The sequence below is a fragment of the Haemaphysalis longicornis genome, unplaced genomic scaffold, assembly GCF_048455015.1.
Source record: "Haemaphysalis longicornis isolate Haplotype H1 unplaced genomic scaffold, Haemaphysalis longicornis Haplotype H1 scaffold_8, whole genome shotgun sequence".
Lineage (NCBI taxonomy): Eukaryota > Metazoa > Arthropoda > Arachnida > Ixodida > Ixodidae > Haemaphysalis > Haemaphysalis longicornis.
In genome coordinates this window covers 173624608-173651054 of record NW_027526445.1, presented here as the reverse complement: position 1 = coordinate 173651054, position 26447 = coordinate 173624608, and the positions used below count along the sequence as shown (strand labels likewise).

At 47.1% G+C, this 26447-nt stretch overlaps 1 protein-coding gene across 1 annotated transcript; it reads left to right on the top strand.

The window, feature by feature from the left end:
* Positions 1-2995: 2995 nt before the first annotated feature.
* Positions 2996-18954, top strand: Dbp21e2 (putative ATP-dependent RNA helicase Dbp21E2). The gene is made up of 7 exons (XM_077682032.1): positions 2996-3161; positions 3386-3763; positions 5395-5679; positions 7265-7384; positions 12349-12690; positions 14449-14694; positions 17536-18954. Exons 1-7 carry the CDS (start codon positions 3084-3086, stop codon positions 17584-17586), a joined length of 1500 nt encoding a protein of 499 aa, XP_077538158.1. The 5' UTR covers positions 2996-3083; the 3' UTR covers positions 17587-18954.
* Positions 18955-26447: the final 7493 nt, after the last annotated feature.

The window sequence follows — 26447 nt, the reverse complement described above, 5'->3', positions numbered from 1 at the left end:
ATGTCTAGCAAGAAGTTTTGTTTAAACAGCTCAGAATCACATTACTCTATATACACGCTTGCTTCAAGGCAGCATGAGCAAATAATTTTTTAGCTTCGATATGTTTGAAATCAGACATGCTTTAAGATTTCTAACAGGTCTTTTTTGCATCTCATAGATGCCCTGCCATCACATCAACTTCTGGTTGAGCTGCGCTCTGATTTGAGAAGCATAAAGGTATACGGAAGGACAGTATTAAGAAGGCATGGCACCTTCCTACCCAATATCCAGTGTCCGCTTGGGAATATGAAGTGGCCCAGTGTAGGGTGTGGGGTGCACTAGCTTTCGCATTGCAGATAACGGGGTTGTCCATTCTGCAGCATACTCTGGGCAGCACGTTACGTGGTGTCGGACATTTCCTAGCTTACACAGCACATGACGAGTGCGGAGGTGGTTGCAAGAGGCCGTCATCTTTGAATTGCCAAGCTGTGGTCTTCTCTGAGGCCGTTTGCATGTGGTACCACATCCAAATGGCCTCAGAGAAGACCGCAGCTTGGCAATTCAAAGATTCAATTCTGCACGTGCAGAAGAGTTGCCTCCGCTCTTGTGAGTCAGGCATTTATGTTACGTGAGGTTGATGATGTTGGCAGTCATGCAAGGTCTCGAAATGGCTGATAACTTCTAACCTAAAAACGATTCGGTGGTCGGAGGAAATTTTGGTACAGTGCATACCATTTGAAGCCTCGTTGCCTTTGCCCAAGATTGAATCATGCACGACAGCAAGCCGTTATTCTGACAGGTTCGAAAGCAGCACTACTACTTTTGCGGCATGAAAAGAATTTGTCAGTGTTCATTACGGCTAGTGCAAGAGTTCAGTAGCCCGGCTTTTGACGTGCAATTTAAGTGGCTTTCATTCCATGTTGCCCATGGGTGTGCAGTAAATGGATACACAAGGCCCTCCAAAAAACTCCACTTGCAAAAGATAGCATCACACGTGAAGGCAAAGATAAGGGACAGCCAAGCCGTGTTAATCATGGCTGGTGTCAGAGCAATGATCGATCCACCTCTTGGGTTTGGCAATTGATAAAAGAACAAAGTACCTGCTGGTATCTGAACTCTCCGAGGGTTGAGTTACCCACAAAGCTGGTACAAATTGCGCAAGAGTGAGAGTCTTCCCGATCCATGGACCGCAGCCTATGAACACCACCATCCCCTTCTGAGGCCAAGACCCGCCACGGTGGCTCAGTGGCTAAGGCGTCGCGCTGCTGAGCACGAGGTCGCGGGTTTGATTCCCAGCCGCGGTGGCTAGCTGCTTTTCTGATGGAGGCGAAAAGCAAAAACGCTCGTGTGTACGAAATTTTTAAAGATCCCCAGGTGGTCAAAATTAATCCGGAGCCCTCCACTACGGCGCGCCTCATCGCCTGCGTTGTGTCGGCGCGTTAAACCCTACAATCAAATCAAATCAAACCTTCTGAGGCCAAGATCCTCCCTTGCCAAAGTGCTATTGAACCAAGCCATTGTTTCCCTTCCTTCCTTTTTACATCAACAGTGTTAAGCACATTACAGACAGTGCGCTGGTTGCGACTGGACCTTAGTAGCGACGTGTTCATGGGTGATGCTCAAACTTCCGTGAAGATAAATCTAAAATTGCATTATGGTCCTTCCACGTTATAGTATACACGCACTTTGAAACAAAACGCTAGCCGTTTCATATGGCCAGTGATTGTAAAAAGGAGTGCCCTGCAGACTGGTTGGTTGCGCGTTTGTGGCTGGTGCTTGAACTTCCCGAACGGTAAATCTGAAATTCGCGCTGTTGACGTCGTATTCATTCTGCCTGATATAGACTCACTCTGAAACAAAAAAGCCTCGGCACAATAAGCCCAATGAATGTAAAAATAACGATCCCCGCTAGGGCGGCAATTAGTAAAAGTGCGTTAAAAGAGATGGCAGACTGCCTCGAGCAGTGCCAGGACATGGAAGCGCAGGTTTGGTTGTAGCTACCCTCCCCACTTTAGAAAAGCCTACAGGAGAAAGTGCCGATTGTACACCCAGGAGCCACCGAAAAAGCAGCAATTTAGAACGGGCAGCGCTCGACCGTGCGGCCAGAAGTGCAGCGGGAGCGCCGACTGTGTACGGTCGACATCATCAGAGCAGATCGGCTGAGTGAGAGCGATCAATGTTCAGATGTGTCAGAGACACACGCTTCCACCAACACTACCTCTCCATGCGCTATTTATACCTTCCCCCAGAAGGCCGCCTAGCCCGACCAGTGGTGCAAAGACAAATGTCGAATATAAAACTTTGCTTAGCTGGATACAAAATTTACACTAAGAGCCTTTTGCCACGTCATTTGGCGCGTTCAAATCATTGATATTGCTGCATTATTTTGAGGCATATTTAGTAAAACTTTGTTCCTCTTAAAGTTTGTTAAAAGTATAGTGCGGTAGGTACTTGGTCTTTACTGCCACTGCAATTCTTTCGGCGCTGCCTCTGATACCGATAACAACGGTGTTTTTAAAAGCGGTTTATTGCAGTATGTAATTACTTGGTTCTCATACTTGCTGAATTAGGATACGATGAAGCTTAAATTACCCCATTATTTATTCAATTGATATTATTGCCTTTATTAGCATGATTCGGTCTGCCATCGCTTAGCAACAAATTTAGAAGCGAAGGTACTTTGAGCCATGGATTACTAAAAACGAGATAAAATTATTAGAGTAGCTTGATTGCTGAAAAAATCAAGTAAAGAGCGCACTTTTGGTCGACCACGGTGGGTGTGCGGTGTCGGTACCTTGGTGTCGGAGTACTTCACTAGTGCAACAGTTTTTTATAAAACTGCATCACACTGTGCACTGTGGGATCAGCTGTGGTCCTCTAATTACTCCAATTATCCAACCAGGACGGCTTTCCATTTTATGATCATGATAATCCCGGTCGCCACTGGTTTGATTGGATCATTTCAGTAGCTGTAACAAACCATGGGTCACAGACATTTAGAAAGACGTAGCCAGTTGCGATCCATATCCGCATGCAGTTTCTCCATGGCTGCAACACACGTGAATGAGAAGCTATAAACCTATTTGAACCCCTGAAATGAGAACATGTCGCTACGAGCAGCAGTGCTTTTTACTAAGACAGTTTATGTGAACCGCCCACTTGACGTGTTGTTGTGTAGACAGGTAGGTTGCCTGTTACTACGACGGTTTACACCAAGGTGCAACTTGACGATGCAGTTTGCGTAGGGGGAAACCGATGTTTGTTTACATCAGCATCACGAGACGGGTGGAACTTTCGCGGTGTGAGATCGACTTGTTTCTGGCAGTGCGAGTCTTGTTCAACGTTTTTTAGTCGATTGGGCTGTCTGGCGTACTTTAATCTGTTCCGTCCCTACTGCTCTCCGCAGCTGACAAGCCATGCCGCGGGGAAAGAAGTGCTTCGCACGCCGGTGTACCTGCAACACAAGATGCGGCAGCTTCGGCGCAAGTTGCAGGAAGAGGACCGGGCCGCACTGCAGCGTCGCAGCCGCCTGGGCAACGTTCGTCGGCCCGTGGTGAGCTGCCGGCGGCCGCAGTTCAACTGGAACTGGGGCCAGACCACGCCCGACCAGCCGCTCGCCTCAGCCGGCTGGGCGCGCGCGAAAAGCCACGGAGACCACTTCACGGTTCGCCGTCTGGCCGATGCGCCGCCGCCTCTGGAGCCGGGCCCTTTTCCTGACTGGCTCGACCGGCGCCTAGTGGCCGCACTCGAGGCGCGAGGCATCACCCAGCCGAGCCCCGTGCAGGTGAGTGTACAATACTCGTGGTTACTGGAGAAACGGAACGGGTTCCCCCGCAGGGCTTGAACCACTCAGGCTTGCGCAGTTAGGATGCCCGAAATTAATTATAATTTAAGGCAGTGCCTATTCTCACGGCAACCGGGAGAAAAGCCTGCCAGGCTTCTGTGGAAACCTACGTAACCTAAACTAACCCAAACCAATGTAACTTAACCCGCCCATCTACACCGATAACAATATATCTTAAACCGAACACAGTATAAGTCCTGTGTGTCGTGCATAACAAAAGGCCGATGCCAAATTTGCTTACAAAAGCCTGATGAACGAATACTTTAAAAAAAAAAAGTTTTCCTATTCAGGATTCGAATCAAAGCGGATACTATACCAGCGCCACCAAAGCCATCGGCAGAAAGGGTTTTCGTGGAATATTTTACCCAGCAATGCTCAATGTGGTGTGCTTAGCCAATCGAATGCAACTGGCATGAGAATTTCGGGTACGTAAATTTCATGGCTGCCGTGAGAATAGACACTTCCTATTCTGAAGATTGCCTCTTCAGTGCCAAATTTAACGTCAACTTCAGTAAAATACACTAAATAGATTTTTGTGCGTGTACAATGAATACTGTTGCGCAAGGTAGTAGAGCTATTCCGTGTTTCCATGAGTGTGCATTCATGACTGAACCATCAGTGCCACTTTGAGAGAGGTAAATCGCAGACCTGAGATCTGCTTACCAGCAGGGAAGTACAGCCTGGTAACGATTTTCATATTTTTGTTGCCAGTGATTCCTTCTCAATCATTTGTTTTCACACGTCATGTGTGGGCTACATATTTCATACCTTCACAATAGAATGTCTGTTGAGATCGATATTGGTTCCATGGTTACCATGGCAACTACATCATGGCAAAAAACAAGTGTGAAAGTGAAAGCACAACACAGGACAAACACTGACTTCAAACTGAATTTTATTACAGAGACATGTCAAAATAATAAACATGCATATACACATGCATAATTGATATTGGTCATTCGTTAACCACTGACACTAAATAGACCAAAAAATATAAATTTCCTGCTGTTACAATATACCTGACGTGTCCAGTTTTTTAAATAGCTATGTTATGTTAGCGATGCACAATGACGAAATGCAAGTTTGGTTCTTTAAAAAGATTATTTGTCTCAGGAGGGGCCAGTGTGGGCAAGTTGACTCGCCTGCCTTCTGTTGACAAAAAGTTGAAGTTGTACTCAAGTGGTTGTGCCTGCTGCTGTAAGTTCAAATAAAGGAAAAACTGTGGAAACATAAGTAAACACTGCCTAATTCAACATTTCCTCCATTGAAAAGCAAGCTTTATGTTATTAGGTTGTGTTACTAAAAGTAAGTGTTTAGCAGAGTACTAGAGTTTGAAGACGGGCTAGTTCTGTTTTCCGTTCCATTCCTTCCGTTCCATTTCTGTGTGCTGTTTTTTTTTTTTTTTTTTTTTTGCCATGTTTAGCAGAGTCTAGTTGTCCACCAGGTGCCTTGTGCCAACAAATACACTTTCCCCTCAGCTTCGGTGAAGAAGGGGTGCTCGTTGAATCCTGGATTCCGAAGCGGAATTTCACTGGTGGTGCACACTTGAAAAACTTTGTGCGTGTGTGCAGAGCGAGTGCCTGGAGGTCCTGGGGCGGGAGCGGGAGCGTCCCGTGCTGTGCCTGTCCGAGGCCGGCAGCGGCAAGAGCCTGGCCTTCCTGCTGCCGCTGCTCCAGGGCCTGCTGGAAGAGTCCGAGGGGCAGGCCCTGGTGGTGGCGCCCGGCCGGGAGCTGGCCGCACAACTGGCCCACGAGGCCCAGAGTTTGGCCCTGGCGTGCGGCCTCGGGGCACGCCTGCTGCTGGCCACCAAGCGGGGGCCGCACAGCAGCCACTCGTCGGGGGAAGACCGGCTGCTGGTGAGGGTGTGCCCCTTTTGCAGGGCCCTGACAGTTTCACAGTAGACGTGGCACCATGTAACAAGGCGGCTGCAGCCATAGAGTTTCGTACTTTAAGGACAGAAAGTTGGGCTGGTTTGTTCATGGATGCTGGGTGCATTGTATTAGTGCTAAGGACGGAACACAGAAGAAAAAAAAAACGCAAGACGAACTAGCATTCGTCCTGTGTTTTTTTTTTTCTTCTGTGTCCTGTTGTTATCGCTAGTACAATGTACCCAGTTTCATACTAATGTATATCAGAGCAGGGGTGAGACAGCTGCGCATATTGCGCACTTTTGCTACAACTCTGTTTTCCTGCGCCAGGCTTCTCGAAAAGCATGAAAATTACAAAATTGTGCCAAAATGCCACACAAGAGCCTGAAAGACACGGATTTTAACACTCATGTTAGTTTTAGTGGGAAAAAAAGGCCGATTTAACAACATGGTTTTCCAAGCAGCCCAAGTGACGCCGTTTTTTTTTTGCGAGGGCAGGGTACCGCAAGGTCAACTGAACCCTCTTCTTCTGCCTTACGGTCTCCGCTCTTATTGTCGCTCACTTTCAAACGCTCAAGTGACAGGAAAAGAAAGACTGTGAAATGAAGCAGACTGTGGCTTCTGAAGCGGGATTGGCTCTCCAGCTGCGTACGCTTCCGATTGGGTGTTGCCGTGGCAACAAAAGCATGGTCACTGGGTCTGCTGCGTAGCTAAAGCTAAAGCTAAACCTAAAGGTAAAACCTAAAAGCTAAAAGCTAAAACCTTTAGCTAAAGCTAAACCGTCTCCTGCGTAGCTAAAGGGTTTTGTGCACTTCACCGATATTTTCCCTCTTATACATTACGAGGTCAGTTGTATTCCTGTTAAGTCACTCTATCTGTTGTGGTACTGAACAGTGATGCTAAAGCAGGGATTATGTTTGAGATTGGTGCCAGAACAAGAAGTTGCCCACGGCTCGAAAGAAGGAGTCTATTGAAAACGACGACGACTTCACCATGCCTTGTGCTTGAGTGTGAAATGCAGTGCATGTGTCTATAATCAGGGTTTGTGAAGTGAATCCTTGGACTCATTACTATGTTATAAAACGATGAGTTGTTGCAGTATTTGACACCAAGCTCTCGCGTCTTGGGAGTGGAGCGATCAACACGCCAGAAGTTGGGGCACGCGCTGCATTGCCGCGACGTGTTCGGGCATGTGCGCCTGATTACACGACTGGTTACGCGAGTAATAATAACTGATGTATGTGAAGTGAAATTTAATTTCAAGGGCGAGGTAGCTAAACATAGCAACGTCACTGAAATTGCAATCAGGGTGAACGTGCACCTCGGGGATTAAAATGTTGGAATGGTGCCACAAATGCCACCTTGCTTTGTGCCACTTTTGCCGTGGCTCTACACTTGTTTGTACAATGCAGGCAGGGATTACACGCTTTATGGTTTAAGCCCGGTAATCTAATCTAAACGAAGTGTAGGTGCAACTTCCGTGTTCATTTTTAAAGTTTTATGCTACGCTGACAGTGGTGCTCCAGTTGGCGTGTTCCCCTAGTGGTGTTCTTTCTCCTGCGGCTCCCACCAGGTGTCCACCCCGGGTGGACTGAACGGGGTGGACCTGCGCCGGGTGGGCCGCCTGGTGCTGGATGAAGTGGACACCCTCCTGGACGACAGCTTCCGGCCAGCTTCGCTCCACATCGCTCAGGTGGGAGGGGAACTGCATGCACGGACCCGTTTATCCGCTGCAGCCACTTCATGTGGTCACGGAGTACAACTCGGAAAATGCACGACAGCTAGGGGAGAAAGTGTGTGATTCCAGATGTGTAAAGTGCAAAATTTGGACGAAAGACGAAGGAGAACGGCAGGAACAAGTGCTACCTCCAACTGGGATTTCATGGAAAAATATACCCATATTTTTCCATGTTACATTGATAATCGGACATCTTTAAAAAAAAATTTCCTGAACAAACTACTCCTCTGCTTGGGCTGAAACTTTACACGAAGGTCGCATTTTGTGGTCTATTTTGTTTGGCACCAAGAGCAAGAATGCACTTGCCTACCTTTTTAGAAAACAAATAAAGACGATCTTCACCTAAGGGCAACTGGGGCGCCATCTTGGGGATCTTGACCGCCATTGTAGTGTGGCGCCACCTCAGGTATCTGGATCAAAGCACGCGATGCCGGTTCACGGCGGGTACACGGGGCATTGTGTGCTTTGCTCTGGATACCCAAGGTGGCGCCACAGTACAACGGCTGTCAAGATCCCCAAGATGGCGCCACAGTTGCCCTAGGTGAAGATCATTTTTATTTGTTTTCTAAATAGGTAGGTAAGCGCCGTTCTTGTTCTTGGTGTAAAACAAAAAATAGACCACAAAATGTGAACTTCGTGTTACGTGTGAGGAGCGGTTGGCTCAAGAAAATGTGCATGATTTGCTCGTCGCAGCAGATGCACTGTACATTTCTGCTTTGCTTTTTTTGGTGATTATTTTTCAAGTGGCTACAAAACGTGCTTATTGCTGCAACTGAACGAAAGCTGACTTATAGCCACAACATCGATGTAATGACATTCTTTAAGCACTCAAACAACGCCAAGACCGGGAAAGCGAGAAAAATCTTTTGAGCCAGTTTCTAAGTTGTCTGAAGGGCGCAGAGCAGTAATTTTTGGCTGAGGTATACTTTGCGACCCCTTATTCTAAGTACTGGATGTGTTGGTTGTCTGCGTTGTCAAAGCATCTAACTCTTTTATTACCATGCCTATTCAAATCGATCACCGGTAATCGGTGCTTTATAATGCCAGTTTTCAACAAGTTGTAGTCGTTTTTTCTACACCTAATGCGCACCAGTGGTTAGTGTAGGCACTGCACTTTTGGAATCAGTTTTAAATTTGCTGCTCCGGCGACACTGATATTTTTGACAGCATTTTTTGCCAGCTTAGGTGCGTGTGTTTTTGTCAAAGGGGGCGTGGCTGTTGCACTTGACAAAAAGCATGCCACTCATGGTTAGGCTGCATTACCATTAATTTTTTTTATCAAGAGGCTCCTAGCAAGTCTAATACCAAATTATGTAGTCAGCTTTGTAGTCCGACAGCATTGAGAGGTGACAATTGCCTGAAAAATGACACCAGCTATTCGCTAGTGATCCTTGGGTCAGAGAAAAAAAGGGTAGCTTTATTCTGCCAAAGTTTATGTCTGATTTTCCCCGCATGTCTAACAAGTGTACCTGTCATTTTTAGCCAGTTTCCAGCAGTTGCGGTTTCGTTCTTGCATTGCGAAATTCATGACGCTGCTATGCAGTTACCCAACTTCAAGCTGATTTTCCATGGCACCTCTGTCGTCCGCTACTGTTCCTCGAAAAAAGCATGCCACTCCTTCTTCCACTTCACCCATGCATTACTTCTGTGATAACAGCTTCAACTGAAAGTCGAAAGGTAACATCAAGTCATCAGATATCAGTTCAGACAAGGAGAGGGCTTCACTTGGTCTTCAATACCGCCAACTGTTCACCGGCCACTTTTGTTTTTCTCCGAGATGTATTTCCGCAGGTGTAGTGTTGCTTTTTAGCAGAACTGTCTATTCTGGCAAAGTCTCCAAGAGGAGTGATAGTGTTTCTTTTCGAAAATGTTAGGTGGCGCTGCAATGTAGGAGGCTCGTAGTGCTGAACTCTCCTCATAACGCAACAGCTGCTTGGTGAAAGCTTGCTGGGCATGATTTTAGTGCATTGCACCTTATTCCTGAGAGCAGGGCTACTATAGGGAGTCAGAAGATGAGAATAAACTGCAAATGAAAGTTCTGGCAGATAAGTGACGATCAGAACGTCAGCAAGCATCCACCACCAAGTCTGGTTTTCAACTACATGTGGATTTCTTCGCATCATTTGCTTGTCTTGATGTTTGTGCTCACAGTAATCATTGACAAGGTGTTTTTACATCACGTGGGGAGTAATTGATGTCTTTTATAATGTTTGATGGTTCTCTGGAAGAACCATCTAAAATTGCGAAATTTGAAATAGAGGTTGGCCTTCACCACAAGGCGCGGGCACCACGCGTGCTAGCATTTTCTTTGATATCTGACAAATTGTTCCAAGCAAATCAATTTTTTCTAGGATGGGTTTTTGAAATGTTTACCTTCAAAATATACATTCTAAATGTTTTCTACTACTGGTGGTTTGTTGTACACAACTTCCTTTGTGTTATTTTCTTCAACAGCCGGACAAAAATTTTGAATTTGATTATTTTTTTTGCAATCATTATTTTTGAAAACATTATTAAAACTGCTGTCATTGGAAATGGTGTCACTGCAATGTGTGCCTAACCAATATGTTCAGCACAGAAAAAATGTTTTGTTAGACCCCTAAAAATCGGTCGATTTCCCGCAGTAACGAAAGAGTTAAGACTAGAAAAAGGTTAAAAAAAGCGTTGCTGGGCCCTTTAAAATTGTTGACGAGTCGTGGGATTGTGGCAGCTTGGGGGGGTGTCCTGAGGTGCTGTTCAGAGTTCTTCAATATACATGAGTTGTGAAACTCTGCTTCAGAATCTGGGCTGTGTGAGCACCCCTGCTTTGTAGATGTTAAGGGGCAAGTAAGCCCCCTGAAATTTTAGGGGCCTTACCTAGGGGACAAAAACTGAACTTTGCTAAACATTCGCTTAATAGAACAGCTTTATGAAATAAAGCTTGCTTTTCGAATTAGGAAACATTAAACTGGGTAATACTTATGTAAGTTTCCATGGTTTCTCTTTTATGACTTACGGGAGCAGCTGCAAGCGTTTCAGTGTTAGACTTCAACTTTCTGCTGAAAGGCGACAGGTCATTTCCACTTGCCCCATTCTTACCCCCGTTTGCTCCCAACACAGGGAGCCCACTGCAGGCCAGTTTTTTATACATGGGGCTTGCAAAAAAATCAAAGCCGTTACATTCAAGGTGAAAGCTGTTGGAAATGCAGAGTAGTGATTCACCATAACGGGCTGTAGCGCCATTATGCGCTCACTGCTACCACCCAATGCAAGTCAAATTTCCCGCCTCCGCAGTGCTCACGCGCTCCCTGCCTGAAACTGCGCCAGTGGAAGTTGTTCTTTTTGTGCTTGCTTTTCCTCCCTCATGTTGCACTGTCAGTTTTTTTCGCTTGCTATCGTAAAAACCAACCGAATGAGCGCTCCTAACTACATGAATGCGGGCGCTGCCGGTTATTTACGTATATTTTGCCTCAAATGTACCTGCAGCATTCTTTGCGCTAAACAACGGGGAGATGTATGACAAGCGCCAGCGGTTCGCAAGTTTCGCATGCTTATGACTATATAAACTGCTTGCCTTTCGAAGCCTCTGGGTTACACCGCGAAGACAGCCGCTACGATGGAACGCCATGTGGCTCTACTTGGGTCCAGTGAGTGAAAGTGCTCCGCACTTAAAGGAGCCATGAAGAGAAAATGCAAATTGGTTTTATTCGAAAGATTTCGTGTTTTATAGTGCCCCCAGCGCTTGTCCGGATACAAACGGTGCTTTATTCACTGAGAAATTAAACAATTTAGGTTAAAATTTTGATTTTCCCACTCAATCGTGCATTTTCATGGTCCCAAGTGACATCACAGGAACCGACCGCTCTGCAGCCTAGAATACCTTCATTCACGCATCCGCCGTACAGGGTAGAGACACGTAACGCTGGCGCCGCCATGTTCGGTTGCTCGCTCGCCGCCGAAGCAAGTAATTGTGTCAAAACCGCGCTAAAATTATCGCCGCAACGCGGTGTACTGAAGAAGTTTGAATCATATTGTCTGTTTCGCGTTGGTAGGTCTCGTGGGAAGCGAAAAGAATAACGCGTTGAGCCCGTTGGCCCAATTGCGGCGGCACGGGACTGTTCAAAGGTTGTCTCCACCCTGTACAGTGGTGTTGGTTTGTTCCCGCGTTTCTTTACGTTCCGTAACCTAGATGGCGCCACCATACCGTGGCAAGCGTTTGGTTTGTTTTTGCCCGCATTTAAACCTGGCTTGTTTTTGTTCTGGGAGAAAATATTCGTTCCCTGAAACAGTGCTCGCTCGACAGATGGAGTCACGTAAGACACCGTTGCTTGTGTCAATCGGCCAGTGTCGTCTGAGACAACCCCAAGCCCCGTAATGCTGTGCAGCTAAACCAAGCATGCTGTGCGCAGTACGAACAGCAGAACGCATCAGTACTTCTATGTTTACATGTGCTTTCGTAACTTCCACTGTTTGTCCCATCATTCTTATTGCTTTGTAAAGAATGTGCCCTAAATTTAAGCGCAAATCGCTCGTTCGTCTAGTTTGTAAGCTCTACCTAATTTGCGTCTGCTTCTGCCAGCCTCCGCCAATCGCAGAGCTTAGCTCATGTGACATCACAGGTTCTGTTGCGGGAAATGAGCGGGTGGGTCGCATGACCATTCCCGTTTTTCCTAATTATGTAGCTTATTTGAGTGAAGTTTACGTTAAAAGTGGTGTCAGTATGATTCTAACGAGACAATCTTTTGAATGAACCAAACTTGTGTTTTCTCTTCATGGCTCCTTTAAAAGGGTCGGGTGAAAGGAAGAGGGGCAGAAGACCACAGTTCCGAGCTGCCGCTACTCCTTTTATTCCTCTACCTCCTTTTCTACTGGGCCTATGGGGAGTTTCGCAGCTGGTGATATTGAGTAACTCTGGCGCTGCTGTCGCGGTGACTGTGCAGTCGGTGCGTCCCGGAGCCCAGCTGGTGCTGGTGGGTGCGGCGCGCCCCAGCTGGGAGTGCCTGGAGGAGCTGCTGCTGAGTGCGGGAGCGGGTGGGCGGGAGGAGCTGGTGCGGGTGACGAGCCCGCAGCTGCACCGGCTGCTGCCCCACGTGGAGCACCGGCTAATGCGGGTGCGGGCGGAGGCCAAGGCCGGGGCGCTGGTGGAGCTGGTGAAGCGGCACGCCACCTCGGGCCCGCAGCTGGTGTTCACCAACTCGTCCGCCGGCTGCCACTGGCTGGCCGAACTGCTGCGCTCGCAGGGGCTCCAAGTGGCCCACCTGCACGGGGAACTGCCCGCACGGGTGAGGGGGAAACGGGGGGATTGTACGGGGCTACTGCCCTTGTGGCATTCCCGGCAGACAATTCTTTAACGAAAGCCCAGGAGCGCTCACTTAGGCTGCTTCAAACAAATGTGTTTCCCCACCTGATGAAGTTTATTTATTTATTTGTTTGTTTGTTTGTTTGTTTATATATTCAAATTACCTACAGGCCCAGCAGGGCAGGGCATTGGGTAATGGGGGGCTTGTAGTGGAAATTATAAAAAGTTGTACAATAATTAGTCTTATGTTATGTATACGTCAACAAGTCAAGTAAGAAGTGCAAAGAAAGAACATCATCACATCGTCACGACGTCAAGAGAATGTGTACAAGAAATAAGAACATAAAGTAAAACAGTGCAAAAACTTGAAAAAGAAGTGGGGGCTATCACATCAGTTGACATGCGCTCACGGAAGCGACTGCTACCTTCCTATTGCACCTTATGCTTCCCACCCGATGCGTTGCTCTGTATCAGTTTTGTGGTGAACCTGATACTCTTTTGACATATGTAGTTGGGGTGTCAAAAAAAATTTGACCACCTTTGCAATTGAGATGCGAAGACTCAGGAAATGATAGAGCTTGTCATCTTCAATAGCTTTAACTTTGCATTTTCTATAGCTTTAAATTGGCTTTTTATAGCTCTAACTGGGCTTTTGTATAGCTCTAACGTGTTATACGGATCGGATACTGATGCCGCCAAGCACACAAAGTCTTTCTCAACTAGGAGAACAGCTGCACATCATCACTAGGTGCAGCCAATCCACGATTCGCTTTTTCCACCCGAATATCTGCGCCGCTACGCACACTCCCCACACTTGCTCCTTGGGTCCTTGTCTCCTTGTCACTTCACCTCACATTTCTTGGCCTGTCATTTTCCTATCTCCACTTCGCTGTGCCAAATTTTTAGCAATGCCTGGAACAGCTGGAACTCGAGCTTAAACAGCTCTGCTGTTAAATACCTCAATATGTGTAGACAGAATTCCTCGTCCGTCTCGTGAGAGTGTGCTATCCAGTTCCAATCCGGACGACCAGCTTTGGTAGGTAGCAAGGGCTTCCCTAACTGGTACCTTGAATGGCGTCCTGAAATCAGGACACCACTCCGCAAATTTTCTGCTAATAATGAAGTTTATTCTCTCTCAGTGGAGGGAAAGGAAAGTGGAAAGCACAGGCCTTGTAACGTGGCCAAAGGGGGGCCCTACATTTCTACAGCCCAGTGGTTAAACATTTCTGAAACTTTATGGTTGATTGATTGATCGTGGAGTTTAACACGCTGACGCAACGCAGGCGATGAGGCGCACTGCAGTGGAGGGCTCCGGATTGATTTTGACCACCTGGGGATCTTTATCGTGCGCCGAAATCTCGTACACACGGGCGTTTTTGCTTTTTGTCTCCATCAGAGAAGCGGCTGCCGCAGCTGGGAATTGAACCCGTATTCTGAAATTTTACGGCATGACTTTAAATGGATGCTGATTCTAAGCTACAGCCAAACCCCAATATATTGAACTCCAAGGGGATCGCGAAATAGTTCGACATGGTGATAATTCCAAATATCAAGTGTGCCATTCTGATATCCCACAACATCACTGAAAGCTTTTTGGGATTGGGACAAGTGGTAGTTTACCAATTTGTTCCTTAAAGTTTGGGAAATACAAAATGCAGTGCAATGACCACCGCACTTTATTCAGCATGAAAGAAGCCCATGGTGCCTGTCGTGCGAGTGTGGCTCTATCCCCTGTGTGCAGGAGCGGCGGCGACAGTACGAACGTTTTGTAAGTGGCGAGGCCCCCGTGCTGGTGTGCACGGACGTGGCTGCGCGGGGCCTGGACACATCGTGTGCCCAGCAGGTGGTCAACTTCGAGCTGCCGGCTCGGGCGGCCGACTACCTGCACCGGGCAGGACGTGTGGGACGCCTCCAAGGTGCGTCGCACGCCCGGGTGGTCAGCCTGGTGGCCTCCAGGGCGGACGCACGGCTTGCACAGAGCATCGAGGCAAGTGTTGCTTCCAATTGGGGTGCTCTTCTTCCCAGCTGCCAAATTGTTCTCCCACCAGGGGCGGAATCCTGAATTTCTCCGTTTCAAAGATGGCTGTTTTGTGTCGGTTTTAGTCGCAAGGTAGTTCCACTTAATAAAGGGAGACGCGGCTTTCAACTTCGGAAAAATGACCAAAACATCGTTTTTTTGAAACCCACATATTCGGCTTCTATGTTTCCTATTCTATGCGTCTGCAAAGTTTTTAGGCTGAAAAGCGTCGCTAAGTGGCATAAAAAAATACTTTTGTCAGGCGCGGTGACAAACTATCAGCGCAAAAGGGCGAAAAAACGGCAATTTTCGGAGCGCTCTATCTCCGCACCGGTGCCACCGGGCGCGGCCATTTTGATATGGTTAGATCGGCCGAGCGATCGTCTTTCCGGTTCTGCTCGTCTCTTTTATCTTCGTTCATTCACAAACGCACAAACGGCAGAAAAGAAACGACGCACAAACGAAGCTAGAAATAGATGCTGAAGCGCTATTGGTCCTCGGTCGGGGGGGAGAACAACGACCCTCCTGATTGGATGTCACGGGCGCAATGCAAGATGGCGGCCGCCTGAGCTGCGTAGCGAGCGGTTTGAGTTCATTTTCGCCGCTTCGCTCGGCCGAGTTTCTGTTCAATCTATGGCATTCAACACGGACGTTATCGCGGTGGGAATGCCGGAGATAACGAGCCAGATTACGGGAAGTTGCGTGGCTCGAAAGGAGGAGGTCATCGAACGCTTCGTGGTGCGCGTGACTCTACCGTCGCCAGACCCCGGAGGGTTACGCGGTGTGCGCGCTTGCGATAGCGGTTCGTGAAGTGAACTTTTGGTCGGGTTTGCGATGTTTACACGTTTAGTTATTGCTGTGTTTTGACTGTGGGCTCGCTAGCCTTGAGAAAGAAACGGTCGACGCGTCAAACGCTGCGGCGCGCACGGCATAGCCGACGCGCATTGGGGCAGCACATGACTGGGCAACCGGTTACGATTGAACGCCAGTAGTTGTAATTAATGCCTGCGACGTTAGATTTAATCTTAAAAGCGACCTGACCAGCCATATCAGCTATAATCAAAGTTCGATATGTAGCGGTAAGCGTGCGCTGCGATGCGCGCGAGCCATATCGCCTTTCTTGCGCAACGTTTCCCGTGCACTTGTAATTTTCATGCAAACAGGTTTGAGTTAGTAATATAGGAATAAAAATATGTTCTCTGCATTAAAAATGTGCGTTTGTCGCAGCATTTAACAGTGATTTTTTAGTGAAATTATTGATTCCATTGCTCAGGGCATACTGGCTTTGCTGCGAGAAATATTGGATGCCTTGAATGTCAAAAGTAGTAAAAAAATATGCTCTTGCATTGAAGTTGGGAGTTATGCAGAATACTCTACCAAGCTTCAAAGTAGCTCATTTTCATCCTTGTGGTATGCAAACTTTTGGCAATGAACACCTGCACGCATGAGTACTAAGTTGCTGTGCCAGGCAAGATGATAAAACATAAAAAAAAGCCAAAAATGTTCAAATTTAAGTAAAAAAAATGCTTAACTTGTTGCCATGGTGACAACACTGCAAAAGGAGGCTGTTCAGTGCGATACAGCCAACCAGCTAACCTACTTTGCATTGAAAGCCCATTGAAACCCATCTCCCCCTTCGTTTGGTCTGCAAAGTGGGGTATATACTCTTCACAGAGGAGCTGAAAATGATGTTTTCTGGAAAGAGAAAGGCTGTAAAAGGCACTCCAATTTCAAAGGCAAGGCATTCCAGAAGCCCCATGTTCAAAAGGACATGAAAGGCTACAACCGTGACGACTTTTGATAAGTGAAACCTATGTTGCAACTTTGGAAGCCGTTTTCTCAAAACAGTTGTTTTTGCCACCTGTGTTGCTTGTACCAGGGATTTCTTTGTGACCGCTGGGTCTATTTTGATTCCGTTTCTTGCATTACATTCCTTGATGAACAGTTCAGGTCGTGACACTCTTGGTTTTCCAGATTTGTTTTTTGATTTTTTTATTCAAATAATCGTTCACAGTCAACATGCCTATTGCACATTAACCTCTAAAAAAATGAAAACTAAAATACATTGTGTTGTAAAAAAAAATTCTAAAACTGTCACGACCTCGTCCATTCATTTGGGAATGCAAAGCACTTCGAACAAATTTTCTGTCATGTTTTATAAGCCGCTCAAGCTCGGTACAAGCGGAACAGAAAAAAAATTTAATACATAAAAAAGTTTTCAAAATATTAGCTTGAAATTTTTACGGTGTTATCACGGAAGCATTTCCAGTTGCTGTGCCAATTTTCATCAAAATCCACAAAGAAATAAAAAAGTTGATTTTGAAAGCCACGTCCCCCCTTAAGGTCTTGAAACAACTTCTTTTAATTTTCAAGTAAACTTTGTGAAACTTGTCGGTCTTGCTGCTTTTTCCCCACCGATTTCAAATATGCCATTATGTTTTCAGCTGGTCAATTAATTAGTTCCCAAGATAATCAGAGATAATTACACGTTTTTGATCCAATTGCAAACAAAGCAGTGCTGGTCATAAAGCTGTAAATTATATATTTTCCATTACTATGAACCCTGATGAATGCAGTAATCGAAGCAGTTTTTCATACATCGCTTGGAACTAATTTTACAGCTCATTAAATTTTGGTGGCACCAGTGACAAGGAACCATTTTGAGTGCCCATTTCAAACACCATAGTTTAATGAGCTGTTTGAAACGCTGTGATCGGTGCAACTGAGAATAACTTCAGGCCAGGTTTAGCCCTTGGTCTCCTGGTGCCGCTTTTGAACCGGGCAGGGCCCTGACGTTGAGCTCTGATGCAGAGGGCGGCCAGGGAAGCCCACCCAGTCACGGAACGGGAGGATGGCCGTTGACCAGTGGCCCTACCTGGATGCTTCTACCAACGGCAGCGGAGGAGCGCTTGGGCAACAGCCGGACCTGGTGCTGAGTGTGCCATCCTTTAGCTTTGCTTTCCAACATGGCGGGCCAACATGAGACAGCAGTTGACAGAGCAGAAAGCTACGTCAGGCTTGCTCGTATTATGAACTTGCTTAGGAGGCCAAGGCAGTTGAGTGCAGTGGAAGAACAGGGGTAGCCTGGGGACAGAAGCTGCTGGACATGCTTTGGTTTGGAAAAACCATGCATGGGTTTTGGGAGGGGGGGAAGGATAAAAGGTGAGCACAGGGCAAAACAGGACTTTACTCCGTGCTGGTCCTTGCACAAACACGTGGCTTAGCCAGAGATGCACCAACTTATCTAGGCACACTCTATGGGCATGCTGCCGAGCACTGGGCCTGTTTTGGGGATGGCGAGCTTGTAGCTCGACTAGAGTTGTTTTATGAACCTGTCCCAAGAGAGAGCAGCCTTTCTGGGGGGCAAGTTGTGCTCAGTGTACACCAGGGCAGTATAAAAGCAAGGCCAAGAGTGGCACCTCTGCACTGGGCCACCACCCCTGCCAACAGGTCATGGAGCAAGAATATATACGAGGTAAAACGGCTCATTGCAGCAAGTGCGGACAAGGTACCATAATGTCACAGTGAAGACCAACATGGACTACAAACCTTTACATCTGCAATGATGAAGGAGGTAGTTGTGACACCGGGCAGACGAAATGATAGCGGCCACAATTCATTCTGTGCCTGCAGAGTGAAATGTCAATCACGGCAGCTGCGCAGTTTCTTCTTACGCAACAGATGCGGCTAGCTTAGCCTAGGCCAAGTACTTGTAACATTCTCTGGCTGCGCTAGGAAATCGTTTCCCTCCTGTCTTGTTTCTTACTCCATGCAGCAGGTCAAGAAGAAATGCCCAACTGAATCGAGGCAGGATAGGAATAGGGGGGGGTGGTTAGTTTGTGTCCATGCCGGTGAAGTGTTTGGTCCACATACACAGCAAAAATAACAAATAATGAGGAGGTAAACTTAAAAGAATTAAGGCAAAATGCAACCTCATGTAGGAACAGAACATGAAACTGTAATTTAAACGACTGAATGAGAAGAGCACAGCTTGTCCATTAGGCCTACTAGCTGGCAACTCTGAACAAGCGGAAACATGACTGATAATTATTCTTCTCATTTTGTTCATTTTACTGGTATTGTCTGTGTATAGTTTGTATAGTCTGTGTTGTGCCGAAAAGTTTCTTTAGCAGAGCATTTTTTAGTGAGGACTGCTTGAATAAAGCAACTTGTGTGGAGTGTTTTTGAAAACCCTGTGTGTTGTGACTAAAAATATCGGTCAAACATGGCTGTTGTGGCTGTTTTTTATTTGTTTACTTGTACATGACTATCTTGTGTGGCACATGAATATCGCCTGAAACACACAAATAGAAACAGATGATCAGTGTGCAACGGTCCTCACATGTTGCTCCTGAATTCTGTTGTCAGCTGCTCCGTATTTCTTTACAAACAGTTTCTTTTAACAGAAAACGGAGTTTATTTTTCTATAAAATCACATTTGTATACATAGTGTGTACTGGAGGAGCTCCGCAAGGTTTACGGGTCAGCCTACAAAAACTAATGCTAAGCAACAACAAAAATGTGACAGCACACAGTGCCGACCACTTTGATTAGTTTTAGTTTTTTAGATTTTAGTTTTAGCATTAGTTTTTGTAGGGTGAACTGCAAACCAAGTGAATTATGAACCAGCTAGTTCGGATTATGCCTATTCTAGAGGTTCCACAACACCTAGCTGTATGTGGACTGGGGTCACCCCAAAAATGTGACTCGCCATCGTTGAGCCACGAAGGGTGTAATTGGGTAATGCCCTTGACTGCAATGCAGCCTGAAAGTGGCTTTATGAATCACAGGGCAAGAAAAACAGCTCAGCAACTGATAAGGAACTCCGAGGACACCAGCAGGTTGAAAATGCGAAGGCATTCGTGTCTTGTTGGTGCACGGATTAGCTGGTTTGGTGGGTGCCTTGTGAAGCCCTCTGGTTTTGCACACCTAAACTGGCGTGGAAACTACTAAACCACACTCGTTTACGAAAATAATGCACAGAACTGATCTAAGGGAGCATTTTTTTAATAGAAAGAAATCCCTGAAATAGAAAAAAAGGGTAGAGCTACCGGCGCTCGAACTTCCGTGTCAAGCCACGAAAGACGTTTCTAAACCGAAAAACCGCAAGAAGTATTGAAAAACTTTTTCAAGTTTCCAACTAAGTGATGTGTTATGGGCACGAGCGACTTCATGTGGGCCAGCACTAGAAACATAATTTTCAACTGCATGTTAGCATTCAAGTGATGCGAACAAATGGAACTACAGGCCCAACTACAATCGTCCAGTAGAGTTAAAGATGCCATGCAGACGAAGTACAAGTGTTTATTCGAAAGATTTACTGCTTTACAGTGCCCCCAGCGCTTGTCCGGCAGCAAGCGATGCCTTGTTCACTGAGAAATTAATCGATTTCGGTTAGAATCTTGATTCACCCGCCAAATCGCGTGTTTTCGTGACGTCTGCCACGAAGTCACAGAGGCGGGTATTCAAACGAACCTCCAGTGAGTCATTAGGCTCTGCAGCCTTGCTTACCGTCAGTCCTCCCCGATGGCGCTAGCATACGGAGCCGCGGATTGATGTCCACCGTTGCTTTATTTTTGACCGTATTTGCACCCGACTTGTTTTTTTGTTATGGTATAAAGTAATTGTTTCGTGAAACGCGGGGTATGCTTGAGAAACACGGTCACATAAGACAATGCCACTTACACCAATCGGCCAGTGCCGTGTAAGATAACCCCAAAGCGCCGCAGTGCTGTGCAGCTTAAAAAAGCATAGTGCGCCCAGTACCAAGAGCAATACGCATAGGTACTTCTTTGTTTACATGTATTTTCGCAACTTTCATTGTTTACCGCACCATTCTTACTGCTGTAAGATGAATATGCATTACATTTAAGCACAAATAGCTCGTTTGGAAAGCTTGTAAGTCCTGCCTAACTTGTGTTTGCTTTTGCCGGCCTCAGCCAATCGCATCATAGGTTCTGTTGCGGGAAATGAGCTTGTGGTCGCGTGGCCATTTCTTTTTTCCTAATTATATAAATTATCTGAATGAAGTTTACGTTAAAAGTTTGTTCAGTCAGTCAGTGCTCAGCCTGCACCGACATGGAAACAGGATAACCCGCCGCGTTGGCTGAGTGGCTAAGGCGTTGCGCTGCTGAGCACGAGGTCGCGGGTTCGATTCCCGGCCGCCGCGGCCGCTTTTCTGATGGAGGCGAAAAGCAAAAACGCCTGTGTGTACGAGATTTCGGCGCACGTTAAAGATCCCCAGGTGGTCAAAATTAATCCGGAGCCCTCCACTACGGCGCGCCTCATTGCCTGCGTTGTGTCGGCGCGTTAAACCCCACAATCAATCAAATCAATGGAAACAGGATATCGCACAGTTACATGATGCGCCGCAGCCGATGGGGACGGCAGGTGAGCGCATTCTCATGTTTGGAGTTAACAGGCTTGTTGGTTGTTTCTTCTATCTAAAGCAAAGCTTTCTTTGCCTCACTGATGGTAGCCGTCCACACCAAAACGCACTGAAGCCAACCTTCTCTGATGATGATGATGGCTGTGGGTGAAGTAAAAGATGGTTGAAACGCAAAGCTTTCTTTAGTCGAAAGCCAATGTCTTCACAGTCCAAAAACCAAATTGTTACGCCCTAAATGCGGCGCAGGAAAGCCAAGTTACACAATGGGTTTACACAGAGGCATATCAAGCGCAGGCACTTTATCCTTGGCCGCTTCTGGCCCCCTTCTCGGGTGGGTAAGTGCCAAACACTTTAATGCCATCATCATCATCGTCATTTTCATTAGAGCACGTGGGAAAGTTGGCTTCACCATAACGCGTTTCGGCATTAGACGCTAGTGCACATAGTCGTTGCATTGCAAACACTAGTCGGTGCCTCGCCGGCTGCCGTCATGGGCAGACAATGAACCAATCTCTTGAGGGATTGTACTTCGATTCAACTTGGTTTGCAGTGGAAGAAAGCTTTGCGTTCCACCCAATCTTTATCATTGACTCTTTCTGATGCACACGGTATGCAATGTGTTGCAGCCATTGCGAGTTTAGGAGCTTCTACAGAAAATTCGGCAGTAAGTGTTGGCCTTCTGTGGGTATGCCACATTGTGCAAGCATTGGGACTCGCACGAAATGAGAACTTTGAGTACACCGAAGTGCTTCTTGTGAGTTGTGAATGCGAAAAAAAAAGTTGCAGCAAAATTTAACGATCTTCAGGGACCAGTCAAGCTGCCTAGAGCGGCTTTTAGCCCTGAAGAACCCTCCAGACCTTTCTGGAAGAATAATGATTGATTGATTGACTGACTGACTGATTGAGCATTAAGGTCCATTGTAACGCTGCAGAGTGCTCCTTTGAGTGGGTATGTTGACGTCGCAGCCAATTCACCTTGTGGGTATGTTGACATCGCAGCCAATTCGCCTTAGGCCTCAGACACGAGCTTTCGTTCCCTTGGGTGTACAAGCACACCACTTCCTTCATGTACCCAGCGCCACCTACCGGTTTGCTTGGAACACTCCTATTGTCTTCAGCAACTGAAAGAACCTTACTGTTCAGACTCAATAGCCCAGAAGTAGAACCGTAGGTTTTGTTGCAAACAACCTGGATTTGAGCCCCGCTGATGCCAATATTTTTTTCTCTTCTAAGGCCCGTGATTTTTGTTTTGCATATTTGCAAGATTCTAAAGCCCACCTTTTTCATTTCAATTTTGCTTGCGGGTTACAATCAAGCTCAAAACTGAAATCGGCTTTCAATGTCCCCCACTTTAGTTTTAATGCCAGCAGGAGCTGGATGAGCAAGTTTAGGAAGCACGGGAAATTTTCACTGCCACAGTTCCGTGCACAAAATAAAACGTTTTCTGCCAGGCACATGGTATCATGTCCTTTACATCTGTGAAGTAGCATTGGCTTCATGTTCTTTTTAAATTTTCGTTGAGTAAATGTTTATGCACATTATAATCGGGGGTGTGTTAGAATTGTGTAAATACAGTTAAGTGGCTTCTGGATGTCACCGCAACCATGGCTTTGTTGCCAGTGTAGCTCACTGCATCAGTGTAGGATACGTCAGAGCTACGTTATTGCCATATATGCATTCATGGGCTTAGCTGCGAGCGGTCCCGCGCTCAGGATGGAGGTCGGGGTTTATATTTTTTGCTGAACTACACTTATGCCACTAATCTGACAGAAGGGGTGGGTGGGTTTGCTCTGCACAGGGCGAGTTGGTTCATTAAAGAAAAAAGCATCTTTTCTTTTTCCCTTTTTGGGGGTTCCGGCTGCTTGAATATAAATCTTGCAAAAGCCACCGCAGTAGCTACAAGCCTACTCATGTCTGTTGTTGTGTTCATTTTGCAACATAAAAATGCCTTTATGAAGTTCCTGGCACGGCCTCATGTTTCGTGCCATTTGCCACACCTTACGAGAGAAATTTGAATGAATTTACTGTACCGACGACTGCAGATTATTTACTTTTATAAAAGCTAGTCAAACAACGTCATTGATTCTAAAGCAAAACTCACTACTTGCACGTGCTTATTACAAGCCAAGACCAGTTTTCAGAAGCCAAATGTAAGAAAGCGTGAATTTGTAGGTGGATTTGATGTCCGTTCGTCAGCAAAGATCTGGAGCTCTTAATCGAGTTCTGGAGAGTCGACCCCTGTAGCCTGGGAAGAGGACATTGACCTTGTGTCTCAGCCAGCCCCTGCATACCTTTTGACCACTTAAAGGGGTCCTGAAATGCCTTCCGCCGATGCATGGATGTACATGTAACCAAATAAAGCAATGTATTAGCAATCCCCTCCTGCAAGAATTTTGTTAAAGCGATGAGTATTAGCTGAGAAATCGTAAATCAAAAACCGCGCATAATCGTCGCGCCGTATTTCCTCCTCCTTTCAACTGTTTCTTCGCTGTTGGCCTCCCCTCCCATGATGCTCCGCTCCTCAGCGGTGACGTACTTCCTCTATTGCGCTCCCACAGACTGCCGTCTGCTACGCGCCAGCTCTTTCGGCTTTTTCATCTTTGTAGACACCATGGACACTCCTCTAAAGGCTGGAAAAGCGAACGAAAGACCTGGCCGCATGTGTGCGGCCTGGCCTTGCCCTTTCGCGGTGTACGTAGCTGCAGTTGGTATCGGCGGCGAACTCGCAGCCGCGCGGGGAGAATCGTGCGCTCGTTCCCTTTGGTGCACCGCGCACTGTTTATCCAAAAAGCGCGGTCTCAGATGTGGCCCCGCTGGTGCCGGGTGTTATTTTGCGGTGGTTGTAATTCCTACTACCGGCGGCATGTGAAAAAAGACATTTTCAACCGACACAGAACCCGTGCACAAAACGCGCCGGATCGGATCGCTTTATCAGCGGCGATGAACGGGAAGGCGCAGAGCAAACCAACGCCGCACTCGATCAGCGAGAACCCGTGTTCTGGCAAGCTGCACCCATGTGTTGCATTCAACACTGACGGGAAAGCGTTTGTTTGCACTTGTTTGGATAGTCGTAAAATGTCCAAACACTCCGGCACTCCGCTAGCAGATCAGCCGGCGAGACATTTCGGAAAACATTTGACAGATGGCGCCGTATGCATTAGTGTGTCGCTACGCAAAACTGATGAGACGCTCTACTAAAACAAACTCCCCTCGCGGTGTTTACGTAGCGGGACGCAAAAATTTAGCGTTTAGCGTATGCAAAGGCCACAAACGCTGTACTAAAACTCTATTAGCAGCAAAATAGCGTGCGTATGTGAGACCGCTTGCGTTTACAAAGCTGCACGCTGAGCGCGTACGTTTCAAACCTAGTGACATCGTTTAAATACGCTGGCAAGCACAGTGTAACGTAGTCAGATATCAACCGTATGCTCAGGCGACAAGCAAGAGCTTGTTTTATGTGGGGCGGAGATTGCGCATAAAGGCCCGTTCGCACTTGCGACGAAAGCGAGTGAAAGCGGCAGGAATTCCGTCGCTTTGTCGCGCGACGATCGTTTTTGTCGAATGGTCGGGACAAATTTTCGTCGCGCGACAGAATTCCCGTCGCTTTCGCTCGCTTTCGTCGCAAGCAGGAATGGGAAGTTCTGCCGCTGCCGTCTGCTACGCAGCTCGGAGGTAACCGCGCGATCTGCTCGGGCCGGACGAACGCGCACACTCCCGCACGGCAGCGCCCCAAGCGGCAGCCGTCCGCGTACATCGCTCCCGGCGTCCGCCTGGAGCCCGCCCTCGGCACAGTAGCCAGTATATTTGAAAGGCACTATAATGGAGGAGATTTTTTGCTTCCGATGAACCTAGTTCTTTGCCCCTGTGTTTTTAAATACGTGAAGTGGTTAGCACGTCGTCCTCACGCAGCTCTGTATCGTCGTAGCATCGCTGATTGTCCGAACGAGGCTTGCAGCTAAACCAATGCAGCGACCGAAGCTGTGTGTGTGTGTGTGCATCGCCTCCTGTGTGTTGTGGACGCCTTCGTTTCGCGATGAAATGCGACATTGTACTTCCGCTGGTGGATAGTGCTTCCCATGGTCTGGATTATCTTTCTCGAACGACGTACCACTCAACCTCGCATGGGGTATGTGTAGTGTGCCTGGCTAAAAGCCTTCTCGCTTGCGCGCCAGAGTTGTGACTTGCTGTTCGTCCCCGCAAACCGGGTGTAAGGTGAGTGCCGAATTTACGACGGGCAGGAGGAGGCAACCCACCGTCTGTCAATCGCGGTTCAGACTTGAAAACGCATGTTGTGACGGTGCGTTCGTTCGAAACGCATCTCTGGATTGTTTTGAAGTTGAATAAAATGTACGCGTCAAACCCGGGCATTCGGCTCAGGGCGTTCTCTGCGATTGCACCAAAGAAGTGCCACGGGGCTTTCTTTATGGTACGTACTCACGTAAGATAAAATCCATGTCGTGTTATGGCCGTGTTGCATTCAATACAAACGGTTAAGCCTTTGTTTACACTTTTTTCGTTTGTCGTAAAATGCCAAAGCACTCCGGCACTCCGCTGGCAGATCAGCCGGCGAGCCGACGCTGAGCAGACGACACATCTCTTTGCCGGAAGTGCGTGAAAAAGCCGCCCAATAGCAGGATTTCTACCTCGTGACGAACATCAGGGAATCGATGATGTAGACATGTGAAGATGGCGGCGTCCAAAAACACGAAGGAAAGGGTGAGAAAAGGGCGACAAACTTTGCAACAAAAGTGTGAGCTTTCCGCTGCGCGTAAAAGAGTAATACTTGCCACAGGTGACGTTGACGACCCAATCTAACGATTGCGCTAGTTCATTTAGTGTGCTCAAAATGCCTTTCAGGGCCCCTTTAATAAGAGCAATGAATATGAGAGAGCAGCTGCCCCCGTTGCTTCTTTTGTTGTTCCGAAGTGCGTTGTTCCATCCAGCACTACGGGCTGAAAGATGGCTGGCTGTGAAGCTGAGTGAAACGAGAAAGCACCTGCTAAAAGTACGTTCTCATCACCAGAGCGAGTAGTAGTATGTGAAAACACCTACTATTCTACAATCAATGTATCGAAGCCAGTGCAGTGTTTGTGCATATGGAACACACTGGGCGACTAAAACACGTACAAATCGAATGACCTATCGTACAAATCGCACACGTACAAATTGTATGATCAAGCGCACAGCAGGATACACTTGCAACCTCCAGTCAATACAAAATTCAATCACGCACTTCTACAATGGTGACACTATGTGGCAAGATAGTGGCACCATTTCTGCATCAACTTGGCCGAAAGAGGACCGCTTGAATCCCACTGCCCATTTCCCTCAACGC

Bases quoted from the DNA above. Each gene is read 5' to 3' on its own strand.
- Dbp21e2 (XM_077682032.1), top strand. From the start codon at position 3,084: ATGTCGCTACGAGCAGCAGTGCTTTTTACTAAGACAGTTTATGTGAAC. The intron at 3,162-3,385 runs GTAGGTTGCCTG...TGCTCTCCGCAG, and splicing joins ACGTGTTGTTGTGTAGACAG to CTGACAAGCCATGCCGCGGG. The intron at 3,764-5,394 runs GTGAGTGTACAA...GCGTGTGTGCAG, and splicing joins CCCAGCCGAGCCCCGTGCAG to AGCGAGTGCCTGGAGGTCCT.